The 10,723-nt window shown below is 70.5% G+C and overlaps 1 protein-coding gene across 1 annotated transcript; it reads left to right on the top strand.

The window, feature by feature from the left end:
* Positions 1 to 24: 24 nt before the first annotated feature.
* ISG20L2 (interferon stimulated exonuclease gene 20 like 2) lies at positions 25 to 3,688 on the top strand. The gene is made up of 3 exons (XM_080570200.1): positions 25 to 845; positions 1,534 to 1,734; positions 2,713 to 3,688. Exons 1-3 carry the CDS (start codon positions 27 to 29, stop codon positions 2,824 to 2,826), a joined length of 1,134 nt encoding a protein of 377 aa, XP_080426326.1. The 5' UTR covers positions 25 to 26; the 3' UTR covers positions 2,827 to 3,688.
* The last annotated feature ends 7,035 nt before the right edge of the window (positions 3,689 to 10,723 follow it).

The raw sequence follows: 10,723 nt of genomic DNA, 5'->3' as shown, positions 1-10,723 counted from the left end.
CCCTTCCGCTTCCGCTTCCGGCCGCCATGTCGGAGCTCATCCTCAACGTGAGCTTCGCCGTCGGCGGCCCCCCCCCCCCCCCCGGCGGCCCCCGGCCGGCAACCGGCGGCACCGCAGCTTCGTCCGGCGCCGGCGGCTCCTCGAGCGGCTCGGGGCTCTCAAGGAGAAGCAGCTGCCCCCGAACGCCCGCCGCCAGCCCAGGGGCGACCCAAAAAAACCCGGGGCCTGCGGCGGGGGGCGGCCGCGGGGAGGCGGGGGGGGGCGGGAGGGCACAAAATGGCGGCGGCCTCCCTCAGGAGGGGGCGCTGCGCCCGAGAAGGGAGCCCCTAAAGGCCCGGGGGGGGGGCTTAAAGGCTCTGGGGGCTCCCCTAAAGGCTCTGGGGGCCCCCCTAAAGGCTCTGGGGGTCCCAAAGGCTCTGGGCCCCCCCCTAAATCCTCTGGTGCCCCCCCCCAAGGCCTCTGGAGCCCCCCTCAAGGGCTCTGGGCCCTCCTCTAAAGGCTCTGGGCCCCCCCCTAAAGGCTCTGGGGCTCCCGTCAAAGCCTCTGGGGCTCCTCTCAAAGCCTCTGGGCCCCCCCCTAAAGCCTCTGGCCCCCCCCTCAAAGCCTCCGGGGCCCCCCCGGCTCCCTGCAAGCTGGTGGCCATCGACTGCGAGATGGTGGGCACGGGCCCCGGCGGGCGGACCAGCGCCCTGGCCCGCTGCAGCATCGTGGGCTACGAGGGCGACGTCCTGTACGACCACTACGTGCGGCCCACCGAGCCCGTCGTCGACTACCGCACGCGCTGGAGCGGCGTGAGGAGGCAGCACCTGGCCAACGCCGTCCCCTTCAGCAAAGCCCAGCGGGAGGTGCGCGCCCGCAGGCCGGGGCGTGCGCTTTTTTGGGGGGGGGGGGTTGGAGGGATTTTTGGGGGGGGTTGTGGTGTTTGGAGGGGTTTGGGGGGGGGTTGGGGGAGGTTTGTGGGGTTTGAAGGGTTGTTGGGAGGGGGGTTGGGGGTGTTTGTGGTGTTTGGAGGGATTCTGGGAGGGTTTTGGGGGTGTTTGGGGTGTTTGGAGGGATGCTTGGGGGGGGTTAGGGGGGGTTGTGGTGTTTGGAGGGGTTTGGGGGGGCTTTGGGGGAGGTTTGGGGTGTTTGGAGGGATGCTGGGGGGGCTTTGGGGGAGGTTTGGGGTGTTTGGAGGGATTTTGGGGGGGGTTGGGGTGTTTGGAGGGATGCGGGGGGGGTTGGGGGTATTTGTGGTGTTTGTAGGGATGCTGGGGGGTTTTGGGGGGCTTGTGGTGTTTGAAGAGCTGCTGGGGGGGTTGGAGAGGGTGGGCATGGGGATGCGCTGCTGGGGGCGTTATGGGGCCGTTTGTGGGGCGTGACGGGGTGCTGGGGGCCTGCCCACATCCCAGCTCCCCCCCTGCAGCAGAAAAGGGGGGGGTCTGTGTTACCCCCGCCCAGCCCCACGTCCCGGCCCCAACCCGGTCCCCCCCAGGGGGCTGCGGGGTGCCCCGGGGCCTGCCCCCCGACCTGTTCCCTCCTCTGGTCCCCCAGATCGTGCGGCTGCTCAGCGGGAAGGTGGTGGTCGGCCACGCCATCCACAACGACTTCAAGGCGCTCAAGTACTGCCACCCCAAGGCTCTCACCCGCGACACCTCCAAAATCCCGCTGCTGAACCGCCGCGGCGGCTTCCCCGAGGGCGTCTCCGTCTCCCTGAAGCGCCTGGCCAAGGAGCTGCTGCACCGGGACATCCAGGTGCGCCGCGCCGGGCCTCGTCCTGCTCCCCCGGCACGGGGGGGGCCTTGGGGGGTTCTGGGGGGGCCTTCGGGGGTTCTGGGGGGGCTCTGGGGGGTCTTTGGGGGCCCAGGGAGTTCTTTGGGGGCTTGGGGGGGTTCTTTGGGGGTCTTGGGGGGTTCTTTGGGGGCTCCAGGGGGTTCTGTGGGGCCCAGGGGGGTTCTGGGGGGGCCCGGGGGGGTTCTGTGGAGCTCTGGGGGGTTCTTTGGGGGCCCAGGTGGGTTCTTTGGGGGCTCGGGGGGGTTCTGTGGGGCCCTGAGGGGTTCTGTAGGGGCTCTGAAGGGTTCTTTGGGGGCTCTGGGGTTTTTTTTGGGGGCTCGGGGGGGTTCTGTGGGGCTCTGGGGAGTTCTCTGGGGGCCCAGATGGGTTCTTTGGGGGCCTTGGGGGGTTCTTTGGGGGCTCTGAGGGGTTCTTTGGGGGCTCTGGGGGGTTCTGTGGGGCTCTGGGGGGTTCCTTGGGGGGTTCGTTGGGGGCTCTGAGGGGTTCTTTGGGGCCCAGGGGGGTTCTGTGGGGGCTCTGGGGGGTTCTTTGGGGGCCCGGGGGGGTTCTTTGGGGCCTGGGGGGGTTCTCTGGGGGCTCTGAGGGGTTCTCTGGGGGCTCTGGGGGGTTCTTTGAGGGCCAGGGGGGGTTCTTTGGGGGCTCAGTTTTTTGGGGGGGCCCCGGAGGGTTCTTTTGGGGCTGTGGCCAGCCAGGCACTGGCGGTTTGTTGTTTCTCCGGGGGTTCCCGTCCCATCCGGGGGCCGGGGCACCCCACACCCCGCCGCCGCCGCCCCGTGCCTCGGTTCCCTCTTCCCCCAAAAGCCGCCCACGGGCGCAGCTCAGCCCCGCACGGGGCAGCCGGGAGTCCCCAGGGGGGGTGGGATTTTTGTTTTTTTTTTCCCCCTCCCGGCCGCCCCGGGGGCCGTGCCCAACCCCCGCGTCCCCGTCGTCCCCCGGCAGGTGGGGAAGAGCGGCCACTCCTCGGTGGAGGACGCCAGGGCCACCATGGAGCTCTACAGGGTGGTGGAGGCCGAGTGGGAGCAGCACCTGGCGCTGAACCCCGAGCAGCAGTGAGCGGCCAGCCCCCGCGGGGGGGCTCCGAGAGCCCTGAGGAAGAGGAGGAGGAGGAAGACGAAGGAGCGGGCAGCGAGCGCTGCGGCCCCGTGGCGTGGCAGCACCGAGCCCCCGCCGTGCCCTGAGACCCCGCGGCGTGGGGAGAGCCGGGGCCAGCCCCTGCCTTCAAGGGGGGGGGACACGCTCCCAGGTCCCACCCCGAGCACCTCGGGGCTGTCGGAGCCCCCCTCCGGGACCCCGAAAACGTCGGAGGGCCAAATGTGGCTGTGCCCAGGTGGGGGGGGGTTTTTTTGGGGGGGTCCTCGCGGGTGGGGGCCCTGCCCCGCCACCGGCAGGGAGGGGACGGAGCCGGGCTCGCCCCGGGGGAGCGTCCCCGCGCAGCTCGGGGCCCGTCGCCTCCCCCGTGGCCTTGCACAACTACCTCGAGCCGGGCCCCCGAAGGCTCCGGGATTAAAAAAATAAAAAATAAACTTAAAAAAAATACACAAAAAAAGGGCTGCGGGGCGGGCCGAGGCAGGCCCTGCCGTGCCGGGAAGTCCCCGCGCACCCCCGGGAGCTGCTCCCCTGCGGGACTCGGGCGCTGCCTTCCCCTGGGCGTAAGTCCTGCCGCAAATGGGGGGGGGCCGGGGTGGGAGCGGTGTCTGTCCGTCTGTCCGTCCGTCCGCGTCTGTCTGTCCGTCCCTTTGGGGACGTGGTGGCCTCCCGGACGCCACCGGGGCGGGGGTTTGGGTCCCCGAACTCCTGAACGTGCCCCCCCAGCGAGTTCCTCGGTGCGCCCCGGCTGGCCTCACCGCGGAGCCGCTCCGAAGCGGGACTGTTTTGTGTCCGGGATGCCCATTAAACGAGAGATGATTAATGAGATGATTAACGAGATGATTAATGAGCCCTTCCGTGCGCCGGGGGGACCTGGGGAATGGCGCGAGGGGGCCGCAGCGGGGGCGCTTTGCAGGGGCGTCCTCGTCCCTAAAATGACCTCGGGGGGGGGTCACTGCAGGCTGGGGACACCCCAAGGGGGCTGCTCCCGAGCCCCCAAGGTTTTTGCCCTCCTGCAGGACCTTAAAGCCCCCCTCGGTGACCCCCCCGGGGGGCTGTGCCCCCGCTCCCCCTCCTCTAAATCCCACTTTTTGCGCCCCGGTGGGGGCTGCGGGGAGGGGAGAGGTGCTGCTGCCTGGTGCTGAGCGGCCAAGCCCGGGGGGGGGGGGGTTTTGGCCCGGGGGGGGGCTGGCAGCCGGCAGCCGGCACCCGCCGCCCGCTGCGTCCTGCACCCCCTCCTCATGCCAGCCACGAGCCGTCCCCGTCCCCCGTGTGCCCCCGGGACCCCCGACCCCCTCCCCTGCATGGCCCCAGCCGGGGGGGGGGGGGGGCAGAGCTGTTGCTGCCCCCCCCACACCCCGTTTTCACCCCCCCAGCCCCACCTCGGAGGGAGGCCGGGAGCGAAGGAGGCGATGGCCGGCACGGGGCGGCCAAAACCAACAAGGCCCTGCCCAGGTCCCTGGCCCGCGGCCGTCACCGCCGCCTCTGCGGGGGCCAAACCGGCTCTGGGCCTGGGGGGGGGGCGTGGGGGGGGCTCGTCACATTTTCCAGGGTTTTTCTTTTTTTTGGGGGGGGGGCGGGGGTTCGACGCCTCCCTGCTCAGCTCCCGGAGCATCTCTGGCGGGAGGCACGGGGGCTTTGCGCGGCGTGGCCACGTCCCCGCGGCGCTCCAGGCCTGCAGATGTTGGGCCTCGTTAAAAAAAAAAGCTTTTTTTTAAAAAAAAAAGCTCGTAAAAAGAAAAAAAAGCTCATTAAAAAGCTTTGGGGGCTGCCGGGAGGACCCCCGGGGGTCCCGAACGTGAAGGAAGACACCGAGGGGGGATTTTTAGGGGGGTCCACAGTGCCCCTGGGTGCACACCGCGTGCCACGAGGCCTTTCATTTGGGGTTAAACCACCGGGATTTTGTCATGGCATCCCGGGGGGGGGCACGGGGGGGGGGGGGGTCCTGGTGCTGTCCCGGCCCCGTGCGACCGAGGCGGGTGAGCGCGTGTTCGGCGGGCACGATGCCGAGCCTGCAGCGTGCCGGGAGGGGACGGGGGGGCTGGCGGAGCGCGGGGCACGAAGGAAGGTGAGGAACGGGGAGAAGCTGGGGGGGGGGGCCCTTTGTGTCTGGGCCGGGTTTGGAAGCAATTAGAGCTGGGAGTTGACGAGGCGGGTTGTAAAAGTGCCGGCCGCTCAAAGCCAGCGCGTCCGGGGAAATGAGAACCATGCGGCGCGGCCCCAGCCTGCCGGCGGGCGCGGGGAGAGCCCCCCGAGCTGGGGGGGAGCTCCTCGGGGGCCGGTGTGGGGTCACAGCGGGGGGACGGGGGGACAGGGGGGCTCCGGGCCCAGTCCCGTGGGCGCCGAGCTGGGACGGGACCGGGCACGGCCACGCCACGCACCTGGGGGGGCTCCAGGCCCCGTGCCCGAGTCCCGCGGGTGCTGCGTGGGGACGGGGGCGGCCATGCACCGCGTCCCCCAAAAGGGGCTCGGGACCGTGGATCGCCTTCCCCCCTGGGTGGGGTGGGGGGGCCGGGGGGGGGGCACCGCTGGGGATTTCTGCTCTTCGCAGGGATTTTCGCAGCTTGGCACAGCCACGGGTCGGGGCCAGCTGCTCCCAGAGGCCGATGCCGGGCGCGGGGACGTTTCTCCTCCGCGTCTCCGGCTCGATGCCGGGCCCAGCGCCGCAGCGGGGGCCGTGCCGGACGCGGCTTGTCGGGAGCGGGGAGCTGCGGGGAGCTGCGGCGTCCGTCCGTCCGCCGGGGCCCTGCCCGCCCCAGGGCCGCCGAGGAGGGGAGCGGGGAGGGATGGCGGCGGGGCTCGGCCGCCCTGCCCCGCGCCGATTCCTTCCAGATGTGGGGCCCGCGGGCTTTCCGCCCGGCCGCCGCATCCTGCGCGGCCCCGGCCTGCGGGGATGGGGCGCGGAGGGGGGTAGGGGGGGGTTGGGGGGCTCCGTGCTCGGGGCTCTGCCCCCACCCAGACCCCCCCCCCGCACCCGGTGCGCGGCCCCGCAGCCGGTTCTCCTGGAAATGTGGCATTTTTCTCACTTTTCCCCAAAGACGCGGGCAAACTTTCGGCATTACTCATGCCTCCGCACCGGGGGGGGGGGACAAGGCTCCTGTTACGCGGGGATGAAGGGGCTCAGGCCCCCCCAAAACCCCCCCCAGCTCTGCCCGGTCCCCAAAATGGGGGACTCGGCCCCCTGCCAGCAGCCCGCGGAGCATCGGCGCGGCTGTAGGTAAGGTTTTGTCAGCGCCTTTGTTACAAATCCTGTTCGCCGGGGGATTAGAGGCTCGCTGCAAGCCGGGGCTTGGCTCCTGGAAATCACGGCCCAGAAATTTTGGGGGCGAGGGGGACGCGGCCGGGAGGCCGGGGGGGGCAGGGGGGCGGCGGCGGCCCCTCGGAGGGGCAGGAGGGGAGGTGGAGGCCGCCTTTCGGGCTGCACGAAGCGAGCTCCTCGTTCTTCTCCTCCTCGTTTTTCAGGCGGGCTGAGCACCGGCGAGGCCTCCAGCGCCCGGGAGGTGTTGGGGACACCCCCGCTGCCCCCCAGCACCCCAAATTTACCAACCCCGCGAGCCGGCAGCAAACCCGCGGGGCTCGGAGACAGCAGCGGGGGGGCCGTGGCCGCGGCTTTCCCCTCCGCCACCTCGCAGAAGCCTCCATTTCCACCCCAAACCGGCGCAGCGATCCGGCTCCTTCCATTTCGGGGCTGCCCATGAACCGAGCCCCGGTCGGGGCTGCCGATGGGTTCGGGCTGTGGTGCCCAGGGACGGTGCCACAGCCCCATTTACCCCTCACAGCCCCATTTACCCCTCACAGCCCCATTTACCCCTCACAGCCCGATTTGCCCCACACAGCCTGATTTACCCCACACAGCCCCATTTACCCCACATGGCCCAATTTACCCCACACACCCCGATTTGCCCCACACAGCCTGATTTACCCCACACAGCCCCATTTACCCCACACAGCCTGATTTACCCCACACACCCCATTTACCCCACACAGCCCCATTTACCCCACACAGCCTGATTTACCCCACACAGCCCCATTTACCCCACACAGCCTGATTTACCCCACACACCCTGATTTACCCCACACACCCCGATTTGCCCCACACAGCCTGATTTACCCCACACACCCCGATTTACCCCACACACCCCGATTTGCCCCACACACCCCGATTTGCCCCACACAGCCTGATTTACCCCACACACCCCGATTTACCCCACAAAGCCCCATTCACCCCACACATCCCGATTTACCCCACATGGCCCAATTAACCCCACACACCCTCATTTACCCCACACAACCTCATTTACCCCACACAGCCCCATTTACCCCACATGGCCCAATTTTCCCCACACAGCCCCATTTACCCCACACAGCCCCAATTTACCCCACCCCACACCTTACTCCACGTCTCAGCGGGGAAAAAAAGAAACCCCAGAAAAAGGATCCGTCCCCCTCGAACCGTGCCCGACCCCTCGGGGCTGTAATCCCGCAGTTAATCCCCTCGCCTTCCCCCCGGCCCGCAGCCAAAGCAAACTTCCCGCAGCGCCACGCGGGCCGGGGGGCTTCTTGCACGGGGGGGGGAGCACGGCCGGGACCCCCCCCCCAGCAGGGCAGGGATTAATCCCCAGGGATGTTCGGGGGACGCGGGCAGGTTTTGGGGTGCTGGAAGGTTTGGGGGGGTGCGGGCAGTTTGGGGGGGGTGGGAGCAGTTTGGGGGGGATGCAGACATTGGGGGGATGCGAGGGGATTAGGGGGAGGGGGCAGATTAAGGGGAGGGAGGCAGATTAGGGGGGTGTGGGCAGATTAGGGGGGGGTGGGGGCAGATTAGGGGGGGGTGGGGGCAGATTAGGGGGATGGGGGTAGATTGTGGGGATAGGGGCGGATGAGGGGGATTGGGGCAGATTAGGGAGATGGGGGGACATTGGGGGGGTGGGGGCAGATTAGGGGGGGTGGGGGCAGATTAGGGGGATGTGGGCAGATTAAGGAGATGGGGGCAGATTAGGGAGGTGGGGGCAGATTGGGGGGGATGCAGGAGGTTTGGGGGGGACGCGGGCAGATTGGGGGATTTCAGGTACGGGGGGGATGCGGGCAGCTGGGGGGGGATGTGAAAGCTTTTGGGGGGGCAGTTTGGGGGGGGGCAGTTTGGGGGGATGTGGCAGATTAATGGGGTGGGGGAAGTTTGGGGGGAGGGGGGCAGTTTAGGGGGGTAGGAGTAGTTTGGGGGGTGTGGGGGCAATATGGGAAGGACGGGGGCAGTTTGGGGGGGGCAGTAAGGGGGATGGGGGAACTTTGGGGGAGATGGGGACAATTTGGGGGGGTGGGGACAGTTTGGGGGGGACGGGGGCAGTTTGGGGGGGACGGGGGCAGTTTGGGGGGGACCGGGGCACTTTAGGGAAAACGGGGGCAGTTCGGGAAGATGGGGGCACCCCGGGGGGGGGGGGTGCCATCAGCCGGGCCCCCCCCCCCCTCCCCACCCACCCCCACTTCCCGCAGGGTGTCCCCATCCCCGGGGGGGGGGGGCGGGGGGGCGGGGGGTTGCGGGGGGGGGGGGGGGGGCTCCGGGACGGCTCCCCCCGGTGCTGGGCCCCGCAGGTGAGCGCGGGGCACCCCCGGCAGCGGGGCCGGGGCCGGGGGCGGAGCGGGCGGCCCCCTCCCGGCCCCCTCCCGGCCCCCTCCCGGCCCCCTCCCGGCCCCCTCCCGGCCCCCTCCCGGCCATAAAACGGCGGCGCGGGGCCGGGACCGGGAGCAGCGGCGGTGCCGGGACCGGGGCGGCCCCGGGGTGCGGAGCGGAGCAGCCGGTGCCGGTTCCCCCCCCTTCCCCCCCCCCAACCTCGTTCCCCATCGCTCCCGGTGCCGCTGTCCCCCCCCCCCCCCCATACACACCCCGCCACCTGCTCTCCCCCCCCCCCCCCCCCCCCCCGGTGTCCCCCCCAGCCCCCCCCAGCCCGCAACGATGCCCAATTTCTCCGGGAACTGGAAAATGAAGAGCTCCGAAAACTTCGAGGAGCTGCTCAAAGCGCTGGGTGAGTGCGAGCCCCCCCCCCCCGCCCCGCACCCCCCCGGACCCCCCCCCTTTCAGGGCCTGCCGGTGCCCCCTCCCCCCCCCCCCAATTTCCCCCGGTGCCCCCCCAACCCCTCCCCGCTCTGCTGGAGGCTGGGGGCAGGCAGGGGGCCGGGGGGGTCCTGCCCCCATCTCCCCCTCCCCAAAACCCCATTTATTTATTTTTTTTTTGGGGGGGGGGGGGCAGAGCCCCGCTGCCCCAAACCCTTCCGGGGGGGGGAAACTGAGGCACGGCGGGGCCAGGCTGCCTCTCCCCCTCCCCGGGGGGGGGGGCAGCAGCTCAGACCCCCCCCCCACACCTGCACCATGCCCCCCCCCCCCAAGTCCTGCCTGCCTCAGTTTCCCCCCCGCAGCGGACACCCCTGGGGCAGGGACCCCCAAACTCACCCTGGGGACCCCGCTGCCTGCGCTGTCCCCCGCACACCGACCCCCCCCCCGCACACCGAGCCCCCCCCGCACCGACACCCCAAAAACACCCGGGGGGGGAGGTGTGATGCCCCCAAATCCCCCCCCACACACGGGGCTACCCCCCCCCCCCCCAGGGCTCTTTTCTGGCCCCCTCCCGGTGCCGCAGGCCCTCAGCTCGGGGACGCTGGGGGGGTCCCCGGGGTTTGGGCAGGGCCGGAGCCCCCCCAGCCCCCCCCCCGGCGCTCCCCTCTCTCTGACCCCCTCCCCGCCTGCCGAGGAGCCGCAGGAGCAGAATATTTTCCAGGTTAGGGGATCCGGAACGAATACTTCAGCGTAATTATCACTTTCTTGGATTTCACTCCCCGCTCCCCCCCGTCGCCCCCCTCTCTTCCCCCCCCCCCCCAGTCACGGTGAGGCTGGCGGGGGGGGGGGAAACCTCAGCAGGAAAATAAATCCGCCAGCCCGCAGCCGAACGCTTTTCCTTTCCCACGCAGCTCGGGGGGGGGGGGGCTCCTGCCACCCCGCAGCCCCCCGTTTCCACCTTTTTTTGGGGTGCAGCCCCCACCCGCGGGCGATGGGGCTGGGGGCTTCAGCCCCTGGGGCGCCGTGCCCCCCCCCACCCCCCCCCTTCAGCTTTTGGGGCATTTTCTCCCTGTGCCCCCCCCCCCCCCAGGGGAAGGTGCGGTTGCGGTGTGAAGCTCAGCATCACGGGGGGGGCACAGCCGGGAGCAGCCCCCCCCAGCGATGCGTTTGTCCCCGGTGCAGGATTTGTCCCCCCCCCCAGAGCTGCCCCGGCCCCTGCGGGGATGCTCAGCGCCACGTCCCCGTCCCTGCTGTGGGGCTGGGACTGACCGTGTCACCCCCCCCACACACACACAGGGACCCCCTCTGGGGGGGGGGGGGTTGGGGGGGGCGGTCAGGGGGGGTCCTGGCCAGGCGCCTTTGTCCCCCGGGGGTCACGCTGCAGAACAATGTCCCCAAAGAGCAGCTCCCCGGGGTGCGGGGCCGCCTCGGTGATGGGGGGGGGGACGCGGGGCCGTGATGGATGAGCCCCTCGGGGAGCGAGGACAAAGCCCCAGCTGCCTGCAGTTAGAGGGGGGGGGGTGCAGCGAAGGGCATGCCCCCCCCCCCCCCCCCCAGCCCACCAGATTGGGGAGGGGGGGGGGACAACCACCCCCCCCTCCCGGGGCAGGAGCCGGGCGCCTCGTCCCCAGCGTCACCCCTGCACCCTCCCCGTCACCCCCGGCCCTCCCCACGCATCCTGCCCCCCCCCCCCCGCCCCCCCCCCAGCCTTTGCCAGCAGGTAACGAGGGCCAGATGTGGCCCAGATGTGTCGGGGGGGGCTCACGGATTTCCTCCCCCCCCCCCCCCAAAAAAAAATACGTTGCCCTGAGCCGGCCG

The sequence above is a fragment of the Anser brachyrhynchus genome (assembly GCF_964034855.1).
Source record: "Anser brachyrhynchus genome assembly, chromosome: 28".
NCBI classification, from domain to species: Eukaryota; Metazoa; Chordata; class Aves; order Anseriformes; family Anatidae; genus Anser; species Anser brachyrhynchus.
The sequence above is the reverse complement of the archived record's forward strand: the minus strand, read 5'-3'. Positions and strand labels throughout refer to the sequence as shown.